The sequence below is a fragment of the Sodiomyces alcalophilus genome, assembly GCF_042370955.1.
Source record: "Sodiomyces alcalophilus JCM 7366 unplaced genomic scaffold ACRALscaffold_2, whole genome shotgun sequence".
NCBI classification, from domain to species: domain Eukaryota; kingdom Fungi; phylum Ascomycota; class Sordariomycetes; order Glomerellales; family Plectosphaerellaceae; genus Sodiomyces; species Sodiomyces alcalophilus.
The window spans coordinates 5,575,072-5,587,043 of NW_027263533.1; the positions used below are offsets into that span (position 1 = coordinate 5,575,072).

The window sequence follows — 11,972 nt, forward strand, 5'->3', positions numbered from 1 at the left end:
TATAGTACCCAGGGGCCATCTAGCGGACATGGGACAGACCCCGGAAATTCAGAACCCCGTCCTCGTCAACCCATCCATAATCCTCCAAAATGAAGTCTGGGTCTTGCCCGTCAAACCACAATAACCACAAGAAGCCATTGATTCCCACCCGGAGCCATAATCTGTCGCCTTCGGGTCGTTGCTCGTCCGTGATCACCTTCACCCAACGGTCAAACTTGTGCGGATCATGTCGTAGTTTGATGTGTGGATCCTCGGACATGGCCAGAATATGATCGATACTCTCCTGGTCAAGCATCAGGCAGAAGCGAAAGCGAGAGTTAGGCACGTCGCGCCTGCTGTGGGTGCGGGGGGTAATGTGCTCGTTGATCCAGTCGTCAAATCGTCTTCCCACTTCATTCACAGTCGCATTAGCGAGCGTCTCCGGGTCGTCCACGACCTCACTATAGTAGCGATTCCAAAGCTCCTGGTTGGGCAGAGGATCTTTGGCTTCTTCGTTTGGCAGGGGCTTGAGAAAGATGTCTTCATCAGCGAAAGCCTTGGCGTAGATGGCGAGCCGCTCGATGGCTTTCGCAAACGCCTCATCCGAGCCTGGAGTGTAGACGGTGCGGAAGATGGTGTATCCCCAACAATAGGGATAATGGTGACTTCCATCGTAATCGACGAGGGAAAGCAAATGACGTCTTGGTGCGCGTCGCGTTTCGGGGTCTCGAATAAAGCGAGCCGCCGGTTGAGCTATCGCCATGTCGATAGGCGGAAACGTCGCCATCGTTGCTCGATTGAGTGTGGTCTATGGAATGAAGAAAGGAGAAAAGTAAAGATGTAGGTAGGGAGGTGTCACAAACTGTCGCACAGAACAATGTCACAAAATTAGCAGTACATCTGTTGATTCAATTGACTCTGTAGAAGGATCCGTTCTGCTATAAGATGGGGGAAAACTCTGCTCCTGTCCCTGCAGGTTATCGCACAAACAGCGTCACAGTAGATCTGTTGATTTAATTGACTCTGTAGAAGGAGTACCGGTATTTGTCGTACTGTCTTCTCGAGCACTGAAAAGAGAGGTGACAGCGTTGTATATCTAGGTAACTTGCACGTGTACAAAGGAAAATTGTGTGCTAGGTCTAAATACATTGTGGGAGGTACCCCTCGGATAAACATGCTCCCGATGGGGGGCCACAATCTATTATTGCCCAATGACAATAGCTTTCCTTTCATTCAGTTCTACGAAATACAGTATTTGTACAAAGTACGCCCCCTGTTCACTATTGGTTGTCCACTCAATCCATTTTAGGAAGGTTACGCGATCACAGCACTATACAGTCACTGGGCAAAAATTCCGACGGATTCTTAACAACTCTCCACTATTAGTATACGCGTTAGAGGTAGAAATCGGTCGAAATTATTGCTGAGCCACTGTACATACGACACTTCGTATCCCATTTCTAGTCCCATCTCATCCATCATTGTCGACTTCGCCTCATCCAGCCATCACGTCCCACGTCCCAGTCCCACGGTCACGATATCCGTCTTACCTTGCCATACTAAATCTAGTCATGCCCGCTCTCTCTTCTCTGTCCTGGTTAGGGACCACCACCTCCCTCAACCGGCAAATGCGCTGGCGCCTAAACACCCCGGGACCAAACTCCAAGTGCCCGAGGCGCGTCCGTTGTTGCCCTGATCTGGGTCTGGGCCGTACACCCTTGACAACCCCGGCCAAGGTTGTCGTTTGTCGTATTTCCCTAGGTATCAGGACAGACTGTCTTGAGGAACAAGGCTGGTCTCAGCGTAGATCATGGGACGCCACGCACGAACCGGCGACGGGACGAATGCGGGGCACCTGGGCGGTAGTTGTGGCTGTTTGTGGTGTGTGTGAGAGTGTGAGAGAGTGTGTCCGCCCAGTCGGTGTCACCTACGTAACGGGCCGGTCAACCGTAGGCATCACCATGTCTTGGGCTGCCCTACTGAGTGGTGTGGGGGTATTCGTAGGTGATTTAGCTGGTCGGCGTGGGGTTGGAACGGCAGATGCCACCTCTCGTAGAGTAATATTACCCCCTTCACCAACGTAGAGCGCCTAGACAAGACGGGATTATGCCAGGGTCGGGTGCTTCGAGACTTCTGAGGGACTACCAGATACTTTCGCGTAGTTCCACAAAACTCTCAAAGTGGCCTACCCACGGCGATATATTCTGTGGTTACAGGTGTATATATTCCCTTTATTTACGTCTCTCATACTTCTCGAAACAAATAGTCCGCTATGCAATGCCATCACCAGCCAAACTGCTCACAGTGAAGCTCCACAGTCGGGCCCTTACGGCTTATACTCCGTGCCGTCGTGTTGCGTACCTCGGTCGTCAAACCATCCGGCCCGCAGCACATGACCAGTACCCGCTGGTTGACCGGTGTACCGTCCACCGCCTTTCTGACAATCTCTGACACGTCAGGCCGCCCGTACGTGATGGGGATGCCGTGTACGTGGCTCCGCCCGGCGGCCTGCGCAGGTTGTAGGTATGGTATCGCGGGCGATGCGGACAAATGGGAAACGGGGGACGAAAAGTCCGAGTCGGCGCCCGACTTTTCTGGGTCGGAGATGTGGCGAACGAGAGCACTCCTTGGCCGCTCGAGGGGGAGGGGATACTTTTCCTCGAGATCTACGGGCGAGCCGGGCGCACTATCCGGGGTGTATGGCGTCGCTGCGTTGTGAAGATCGACTTGGCCCAGAGTGATGGTCATATCGGGCTGGGGCGACCGCGTCACGAAGAGCGAGATGGACGCGTTGAGTGTATGGCGGATGGTCGAGAGGTGGCCAGCGAACCAGTCGAAGTGATCTATGCGGCGGTTAGTACCAGGCGTTGGGAACAATAGGGAGGTGTCGAGGGAAATACCATAATCCTTGACCATCCAGACAAATTCAACGCTCTGACGATACCCAGGCCTGACCCTCTGGAGCAGGTTGAGCGCCATGCCGACGATGAAACTGGCGCCGCTCCCCCCGGCAATCAGCACCACCTTGTCGTACGCGGCAGGGTCCGGGAACGAGCCGTACGAGCCCTCGACGGACGCTCTGACGGTGGCACCGGGGCTCGCCCTGGCGAACTTGTGGAGGTCCGACGTGAACCCGTCGTACGAGGCGACGACAAACTCCAACGGGTCCATGGCGGCCATGGTGAACGGGTGCATCTCCAGCAACCTGACGCTGGGCATCCACAGGAAGCAATGCTCGCCCGACCGCGCACCGGCGGGCGGCTTGCGCAGGACGATGCGCGTGCCCCCGTGGGGGAGCGGGTACACCGTCGCCGTGTTCCCGACGCTGTACCAGCAGACTCGGACGATGCGTATGATGCGGTCGAAGACCCAGATGCCGGCGCCCGTGGCGGTGATGACGAAGATCCTCTTGGGGATGTCCGGTTGGTGGAGGCCGGTGAAGACGATGGTCAGGACGAAGAAGGATACGTGGACCACGTAGAAAAGCTCGTAGTAGCGGCGGCGCAGCGTAAAAGCCACGACGACCAGGGTGAGCATGGTGAATCCCGCGACGATGCCGTACGTCTCGTCGATGACGCGCAGGCGAGCCAGGTTCCCGCTGGCGCCGAAGTAGTCGGTGTAGGCTGCGGCGTGGACGATGACCAGCGACATGGTCGTATACCCCACGATCTGGTGCAGGGAGTTGAGGCGCTCGTATGACCAGGTTGTCAGGTAGCCCAGGGGGGTGTTTTTCATGCCGAGGAAGATGGCGAGGCACATGTTGGCGAGAGAGAGCCTGAAGCGAGAATATCGTCAGTTTGATATCTCCCGGGGTCTAAAAACAGAATGTGGTGAGAGGGTGCGACTTACCAACCCGACCTTGAGGCCACGTTCGATTTCAATGACATGACGGGATTGTCCAGGAGATGGGTAAAGGTGAGCACTATATTGAGTGCAACGTATGTGACGGCCAAACAGGCATGACCAGCCGACGGAAGGCCGGGCACCTTGCGAAGGAGGACATTCCTTAGCAACCTGAATCGCGGGGACAGCAAGGCCTTTTGGTCAGCAAGAATCTCACACATCAGGAGAGGCAGAGTATCAGAAAGGAAGGGCTTGTCCGCACCGTGATGCGTAGAAGAACGGACTAGCGACAACCGTGGGCGCCGAGGCAAGACTGGCGTTCCGCGCAGCGACACGGACCAGGTGGAAGACGGTGACTATTCCAATGAGCCCGGCGACGGCAGCCGCAAAGTAGATGGTTGCCTCCTGGTTCATTGCCTGCCTGGCGGCATATTCTTTGGGAAACTGCGCCGGGCCCCCGCCGCCTGCTGTCGGGCCGGCCATCGTACAGAGCCGAGTTGACCTTCTGAGGAGTATATGGGTAGTATCGATTCAAGACTGGGTTACCGGTTGCTCGTGGGAGGAGTGATGGTGCCTGGTGTGATTATCGACTGGGAGGCGTGGGAACGAGCGGACAAGTGAAGAGGTAGATGTAGTTGCGTTTGATTATTCGGCTGCCTTGCAGGTTCACTGAGTCACGGTTGATGGTGAAGGGTGAAGAGAAAGAGGAAATAAATGTGAGAGAGATAAATAAGGTCCGGTCCGATAGGTGGTGGTTAAGTCATGTGGTCTGGAGAGTGACAGGAGGGTAGGAGAGGAGAGAAATCCGTTCTATATTACGGCTCTGGACGCAAGATATATGAGTTTCCCGCAGTCAATGCATGCGGCGGGTTGGCATAGGGACAAAGCAAGTTTGGACACTCTACGCCATCTTAGTTAAGCATCTGCTAAGGTAGGCAGTAAGGTAATAGATGGTGCAGGGCAAGTCGGTGGGTAGGTGGTTAATTTGCACGTCCCCATATGATCCGAACGACGAGGGAGTATGAGATATGGGATGGCAGACATTCAGCGCACGTCAAAAGGTCCCAGGGTTCTGCAACCCCCTCGGCCCTTTACGGTCGCCGCCCCTGATGAGGTCACATCAGATATCTTCTTCTTGTGGGGAAAAGGGCTGGACTTGGCCCGACCCGGGGTCGAGGGCACGGCTCCTGACGGTCTCGATACATGTGATGAGAGCAAGTCAGCTCTGACTGATCAGAAGACCCACGACTTTGCTTCTCTCTCGCCCATCTTTCCCTCCCGGTGATCCGGCGATGCTCATATCGACGAGTTGCTCGCGGGACACGAGCCGGTTTCGCGAATGCTCTGGCGAGATGCTGCAAGAGACCGAGACTGCCACGGGCACACCCCTTTACTAGATTCCGTTCCTGCGTGGGTGATTCAGAGCCACAGGGAGATGGGGAAATGGGGCCAAGAAGCTGTCCCATGTGGATGAGGGTAGTTGACCAGGTGGGTGGTAGAACTACCAGTTCATCAGATGGAAATAAAGCTAGGTTGCCATGCTGATTGATTGATAGTCGTCACGCATTGGATAGAGGCTGGCTGCAGTAACTTAACCAAGGCAAACTGATGGGAGAAACAATAAGAAAATGGCGGTACGAACAGGGTATCGCTGGATCGGCACGAGGCTGCTGGGATTCGGACCTGACTTTGGTCCTGTCATCTAGATCCCAGCGCCGTAGGCAAGAGGGCGAGGTAAAGTCAAGGTAACGGCAAGGCAAAAGCGAATGGTGAATATCGGGATGCTTGTAGTCGTCGATGGGGAGTCCACAGATCGTAGGGGGTGTCTCTAGAATGCCCTGACGGGCAAAGTGCCGCCATGGCGCCCCACGTCGAATGCTTATATTAAATGATTGCTTTGCTCATCTTGACAAAGCAGGTCGCTGGTCGTCATGCAGGCCATCTGTTTGCGGCGGGATTTCGAAATGGGAAACAGCGGAGGACAGAGCCATGGTTCCGTGTAATATGAATTGCCGTAAGCCCCTGCCACAGCGACACAGCAGTAGGGCGTACAGGGCACGGGTGGGTTGTTACACCGTCTCGGCAGGCCCTCCGTGCTGTGTGTGGGTCGCATCACCAGCCCATGTCCTGGGAGGCCGGGGACGAAGACCCGACGAAATGGAGAGGAGGGTGTGGAGGGTGTGGAGGGTCGAAGATTCGGCCCTACGCCTCTTCGTCCTCAGCCAAAGCTGGCCAAGGCGGCAGCACCCACGGAAGGAGACTTGCGAGGACAGAACATCTTGGTTGCCATTCGAGCGGCTGACGGCCTGTTTGAGTGATGTCGTCGAGCGCGAGAGACGTTGTACTTGGCTAGTAGATGCCGCACATCATTTCAGTGCAGACGCACCTTTTCTAAGCTGCGCCGACTCGATGCTGGCCCTTGGAACTGTGTCGTTTTGAGTGCAAGGCAAAGGACAGGGACCGTGGACTTGGTTTACGTGCGGCTACTAAGCGCGTAATAGCGGTAATCTTGCAGGTGGGAATGCCCTATGCTCCAGGTTGAGCTTTGAGTCTTGGGCCGTCATCTTCCTGTCTTCCCCTCTTCTGCAGCGGCTTGCGAATCCGCGCACTTGTCCGAATCAGTGCGCGGGGAGCAGCATCAGTACACTTGCACCTGCATAGTGATCGGACGACGTGACATGTGGTCCCAGGAAAACCAATCGGCCGGCCGAAGCGATCAACATGAGGAGAAGGGGCGAAAAAGAACGAAAAGAACAATACGAGAGCGAGAATGAGAGAGACGAGGACATTCGTGGAGATGGCTTGGCTGGCTGCACTACGGGAGCAACTACTTTGTCGATCAGGCCAGTATCAATCAATGCTTGGGGTCGGGATATGAAACAGCCAACTCGACGTGCATCCAGGGCATGGCATGTCGAGGGAGTTCTGTCGAGGTAAAGGGAATTGCAGGATGGCTTTGCTTTGGCTTTGGTCGTTGATACTGAGGACGGAGGAGGACGGAGGGAGAAGTGAATTCAGTGCCGGTAGGCGGTGGGGCTGTATTTAACCCTAACCGTATTGGGAATAGTCGACATGGATACAAGATTACGGATGGATTACGTGATTCTCCTCTATTAGCTAAGACTCCGATTCCAAATTGGCCTTCTCTTTGCTTAGTAATCCAAATGGCACATCACAACTCCGACTGAGCTTCAATTCTCAACTTCAACTCACCACCACTCCAATTCCCGTCCACCAGAGAATGACAACCTCCTTCCACTACCCGACAAAGAAATCAAATCCTCCACTCGACCAGTCTATCCAGAGTCAAGTTAGGCCGCCGCGAACGGCGCCAGATCCCTCGCCACCGCCTCCTGAACCAACAAATCGACTCGTGGCCCCTTCACCTCTGCGAGATGGTAGAACCGCGTGTGCCTTCTCGTCCGCGGATCCCGGTGCATAGGACAATACGCAGGCTGGACCCTACACGCGCAGCTGGGTCTCGGCGACAAAGGCATGTCCTGGTTGAAAACCGCCTCCAGCTGACGTTTAATCCAGTCCCTGAGCTCCACGATAGACGGTTCCATACTGCCGGCTTTCACCCCGGCGTCCGCCACATCCTCCCGTTCCGTCTCCTCCCCCTCCTCGATCTTCTTCCTAGCCATCTCCGCCGACCGGTCCCAGTCCGCGGATCCTCGCCCATACGCTTCCTGCGCCGCTAGGACATGCGCCGCCGCCCAGAGATACGCAAGGGATCCCTCCACGTTCGACCTGACAAAATACCCGCTCCAGTCGCCCGAATCAGCAAACCACCGCTCCAGCGCATCGAGCCGCCCCCGCATCGCCGCAACGTCCCGCTGCCCAAGCGCACGCGTAACGTGCTGCCGCAGGTCCAGGAACGTCAGCAACTTCCAGTACGCGTCCATCTCCCCCGCGCTGACCTGCCTCACCCTCCCCCCGTCCTCCTCGTCGCCGACCTCCGCCGATTGCCGCCCCGAGAAGATCCCCAGCACGTCGGGCACCGTCTTCCGCTCGCCCGGCCGCCACATCCCTTCGATGACCGCATCGTCTCCCCGAGCGCGCCGGTCCAGGATCCGGTCGACGTGGTCCCTGGTCGCCTCGACGATCCGGTTGTACCGCTCGATTTCGTCCCGTTCCGCCGCCCCGACCCGGTGGTCCCTGCTGCGGTCCGCCTCCATGAGCTCGCGCCGCAGCCCGCCGTTGCCCGCGAGGAGTTCCCTGGAAAGCTGTTCCTGCCGCTCCAGTGCGAATTTGGTCTCCCGCAGCTCGTCGTCCAGTTCGTCGCGTTCCTGGCGGCAGCTGTGCAGATCCCGGTACAGCTCTTCCTCTCTCCTGGACTGCTCGACCACCTCGTCCAGGTTGATGCCAAACTCCTCGTGGACCTGTTGTCTCAGTGTCACCCCGTCGACGTAAGCCGGTAACGCCATGGACCCCCCGGCCATCATGTCCACTCTGAGTTCGCCGAGCGTTTCTTCGCACTCCTCCAACTCCTCCATCAGCTCCCTCTCCCGTCTCTTCCACTCCTTCTGTGCCTTCTTCAACCGCTCCACCTCTTCCCGCAAGACTCTCACTTCTTCTCGCCCCACCTTCTCCACCTCGGCCTGTTCGTCCATCATCATCCGTATCCGTTTGTCTTTCTCCAGTAGCTCGCCTCTCAGCCTCGACTCTTCCCCGGGGTCTCCGACCCGCTGGCCGCCTAGAGTCTCCTCCCCACCCGTCGTCGCTGCTTCCGCCGTGTGCAGCTCCAGGAGCTGCGTGCTGCTGACCTCCTCGAGCATCTTCTTCAGCCCTTCCACCCGCTCCTCGGCCAAGTTGGCGCGCTGCTCCTCGTCGCGACAGCGCTTCCTCTGCCGCTCGAGCTCCGCCTCCATGACTTTCATCTCAGCCGGCCGGTTGAGCATCGACTGCAGCGCGCTGACTTGCTCCTCCACCAACTCCTTCTCGCGCTGCACCACTTCGAGTTGCTGCTTCGTCTCCTCGTACCGCTCCGCCAGCTGGTTGCCGCGCTCCCGCTGTCCGGATTCGGATTCAAGCACCTTCCTGATGCCCTCGTTGTCCGTAATGTCCATCCTTGCGGCCTCGAGCCTCTCCATCTCGCGCGTCAGCTCTGCAATCCGTCGGTCCTTCATCGCGATTGTGGCCGTGCTGTCAGCCTCGTCCCATAGTGTCCGTCCCTTGTCCTGGATCATGTGTGCCGTGTTCCGCAAGTCATCCACCAGCTCGCCGATGCCCGGCGAGACACTACCGAGATCAATCGAGATCCGAGACATCACGGCCTGGAGCTGTTTCAGATCGAGCCCGATACCGCCGTCTTCTTGGCCGGGCGCGTTGAGGAGCCGTCGAACTTTCTCAAACGACCTATCGAGCCTCCTGACCCTCTGGGCTTGGCTTTCGAGAAGACCAACCCTGTCGTACCACCGGTCCCGCAGCTCGGCTTCGGCGATATCCTGGTAGATCCGCACGCTATTGACTGCAGCTGCCGTGTCGTCGTTTCGGAATCCGTCGATCGTCTTCTCAAGCTTCGCCAGCTGCTGCTCCCTTGCAGATAATCGCAGTCTCAGATGCTCGCGCTCCCTTTTCGCTTCCATCAACTCTATGGACTGGGCAAAGCTCTCCACCTGCGCGTCGGTAGGGCCCGACTGATTTTGTCTCAGCTCCCGCCGCTCCGCCCGCGTCACTTCTCTCTGGGAGGCCAATCGGTCCAATGACTGCCACAGCTCTCCCAGGGAGTCCTCGTCGTGCGCCAACCGGCTGTATCGTTGTCCGAGCTCGTGCTGTTTGAGACTGTCCTTGCTGTCCTTGCTGTCCGCGCCGCGAGCCTGTTGTAGGTAGTCACTGTGCCTGGTTCGGGCGAGGCTCCGCAGTTTGTCGATCGCAGCCCCGAGGCGCTCGTGTGCATCCCCCAGGGCGCTCATCTCGCCCGACGCTGCTTCTTCTGTCGCCTTGTCGACGGCCTCGTCGGCCCGTTCTCGCTCGGCGATGGCGTGGACCACCTCGTCGTAGGCCTCCTTCCACTCTGCCCCAGTCTGCCCTTGGGCCATCGTACAGGAAGATGCGCCCCCGCCCCGATCCATGTCGTCTTGCTCCCTCGCCGTCTTGTCCATGCGCGCCAGGACGGTCCTGAGGTGGTCCGTCGTCACCTCCATCCGCGCAGCCGCCCTTGCGTCTTCGCGCTCCTTGGCACAGCGCTTCTCGCACTCATCCAGCCGCCTCTGCATCTGGTCGTGGTCGCGGCGCATCACCGCGCGGAGCCGTGCTTCTTCGGTCGTCCCGTCGTAGACGACCGTATGCAGGTCCTCGAAGAGCAGGTTGAAGTGCTGAACGGGGACGTCGCTGAGGCCCTGCGCCAACTCGCGCAGCCTCTCGATCATGCCGGCGTTGGTCCTTGCGTAATCCCAGATGCTCCCCACGTCTTCGTCGGAGGGAGGCTGGCCCAAGGAGGTCTCCATGGCACGCACGCGAGCCGCGGCGCGTTCCTCGGGGTACGGCTCGCGGCCCTTCTCGGGGTCGAGGAAGTGTACTCCCTTGGGACCCGGGAGGTTGCCGTCGTTCTCGTCCAGGACATCGGCGAAGCTCTCTTCGTATTCTCGGATGATTCTGTCTTTTTCGGATTCGGCCATGGGCTCCGGCTGGGCGAATTTTCTGAGACGGTCCTGGACTGACTCGTCTCGACCAGCCGGGCTACGTGGGCCGACCGTCCCGGTGTGCGTCGTATCTTCCGACATGTAGACTGCTTGGCACTGCCTCGAACTGGATGACTTTGACGAATGACTATTCGATTGTTAAGATGGGGATGAAGAGGCCTCGTTGCACTGAGGTGTCCTCAATAAATCACCGACAGAACTCAGGAGGAAGAAAATCCCGGACCCTCGCTGCATTTCAAGGGCCCGTCATCTCCATCGCTGGCACATGGCCCTCTCTCCATCCTACGGATCCGGACAGACTACATTAGCCTTCGAATCCAGGTCACAAAGAGGGCACATTGCAGTCTTCCTTGCCAACAAAGAAACATCCAACACCATGGCTAGACTCGGCGACTATAATAAGCTCCCTATTCAGGGAACAAAGAAACCTCGATCGTACATTCGATTCAAAGTAAAGGTGGTACTCCATCCCCTCACTCCCTCTACGTCACATATTCTGGGGGCCACGCTTCATGGCCGCCCAAACCCCCAAGCATAGGGCGTCGTGGGGGTTCGTTATCGTCTCCTGTTCCATTTCCAGCACCGCGGCAACCCGTCTCAAAACGGGTCGCTTTGGTGAAACGGTGATTGTCCTACCGTCTTGGAGCCGAATCAGAGACGGCCCGTCTTCGCTCAGAATACCTGTACGAGGGTTAGCAGAGGGTTCAGCTCCGTCTCTCTCACAACCATAGAACTTGTGACGTTTTTCCATCGTAGTTCTTTGTCGTTGATTATTACCGGGCCGAGTGGCCACCCCCGGGACACGTTCACCAGGATCGTTACCTCTTGCCCATTCGTTGTCGTCTCCCTTGATGCTATTCTCTTTGTCCCCTTGCCTCGTACTGCGCCACTGCTGGCGAGTAGGCCCAGCGCAAGTCTTACCAGACAGGATTGGAGTTTCCGCACCATTTCGCCTGCCTCGACTGCCCCGCCGTCGCACCTCCTTCGGCATGCATCCCATCGCGCGCAAACACCTCCCCGTCAACCCTTCGATATCCGCGTCTCCCCACCCATGTCCCGGGACACTGGCAGCCCGTACATAAGCCGCGTGGGCTCGCTCCCACTCTCCGAGACGGACGAGGCAGTGTCCCCTGAAGAGGTATGCTCGCGCGCGCGCCTTGTGCGCGTGGAAAGCCAGGGCCGTGGCGAGGGCGTCGTCTGCGTGGCGGAGGGCTGCCAGGTAGATGTCGCGTCGATCCTGGTCGGGTCCGGAGGAAGGGGTGGACGGGATACTGCTGCTGCCGGCGAATTGTAGTGTCGCGTGGCACCGAAGGAGGGAGGCGTTGACGGATCCGGAGATGGCGGCTCTCTGAGCGCGGGTGAGGTGCAGAGGGGGTTGCCTAGGTAGGGATTTTTGGCTGGGTTCCTGCATGGTGTTGTTGTCATGCCTCACGCAAGGGATGGTTTTGTTTGGTATGGGCTAAACTTGGCTTGTCATTGTTTAGCCTGAATTGACCAAGTGGTATT

At 57.7% G+C, this 11,972-nt stretch overlaps 3 protein-coding genes across 4 annotated transcripts; 1 reads left to right on the forward strand and 2 right to left on the reverse strand.

The window, feature by feature from the left end:
* Window positions 1-19: 19 nt before the first annotated feature.
* Window positions 20-5,946, reverse strand: ACRALDRAFT_208141 (uncharacterized protein; the record flags this gene model as incomplete). Of its 2 annotated transcripts, XM_071022398.1 has the most annotated exons (28): window positions 20-644; window positions 679-841; window positions 966-1,046; window positions 1,091-1,112; window positions 1,154-1,177; window positions 1,241-1,259; window positions 1,306-1,320; window positions 1,412-1,473; window positions 1,592-1,776; window positions 1,810-1,851; window positions 1,928-1,955; window positions 2,056-2,130; window positions 2,230-2,249; window positions 2,283-3,754; window positions 3,829-4,034; window positions 4,117-4,327; window positions 4,369-4,396; window positions 4,438-4,491; window positions 4,652-4,723; window positions 4,814-4,904; window positions 4,942-5,017; window positions 5,072-5,117; window positions 5,147-5,193; window positions 5,252-5,323; window positions 5,386-5,700; window positions 5,734-5,844; window positions 5,882-5,911; window positions 5,939-5,946. In XM_071022398.1, 28 exons carry the CDS (start codon window positions 5,944-5,946, stop codon window positions 20-22), a joined length of 4,200 nt encoding a protein of 1,399 aa, XP_070878091.1. The 2 variants fall into 2 exon arrangements, with proteins under 2 accessions (XP_070878091.1, XP_070878092.1); XM_071022399.1 differs by lacking the exons at window positions 20-644; window positions 679-841; window positions 966-1,046; ... (20 more) ...; window positions 5,882-5,911; window positions 5,939-5,946 and having other exon boundaries at window positions 2,263-2,822; window positions 2,880-3,754; window positions 3,829-3,993; window positions 4,085-4,305.
* Window positions 5,947-7,032: 1,086 nt separating this feature from the next.
* ACRALDRAFT_1062133 (uncharacterized protein) lies at window positions 7,033-8,458 on the forward strand. The gene has a single exon (XM_071016541.1). The coding sequence runs from the start codon at window positions 7,527-7,529 to the stop codon at window positions 8,241-8,243; it is 717 nt and encodes a 238-aa protein (XP_070878093.1). The 5' UTR covers window positions 7,033-7,526; the 3' UTR covers window positions 8,244-8,458.
* Window positions 8,459-10,953: 2,495 nt separating this feature from the next.
* ACRALDRAFT_1069203 (uncharacterized protein) lies at window positions 10,954-11,877 on the reverse strand (the record flags this gene model as incomplete). Its single annotated transcript, XM_071017641.1, has 3 exons — window positions 10,954-11,147; window positions 11,190-11,355; window positions 11,545-11,877. The coding sequence occupies 3 exons, from the start codon at window positions 11,875-11,877 to the stop codon at window positions 10,954-10,956; spliced, it is 693 nt and encodes a 230-aa protein (XP_070878094.1).
* Window positions 11,878-11,972: the final 95 nt, after the last annotated feature.

What these genes read in the sequence shown, in the direction of transcription:
- ACRALDRAFT_1062133 (XM_071016541.1), top strand. Translation starts at nt 7,527, where the DNA reads ATGCGCCGCCGCCCAGAGATACGCAAGGGATCCCTCCACGTTCGACCT.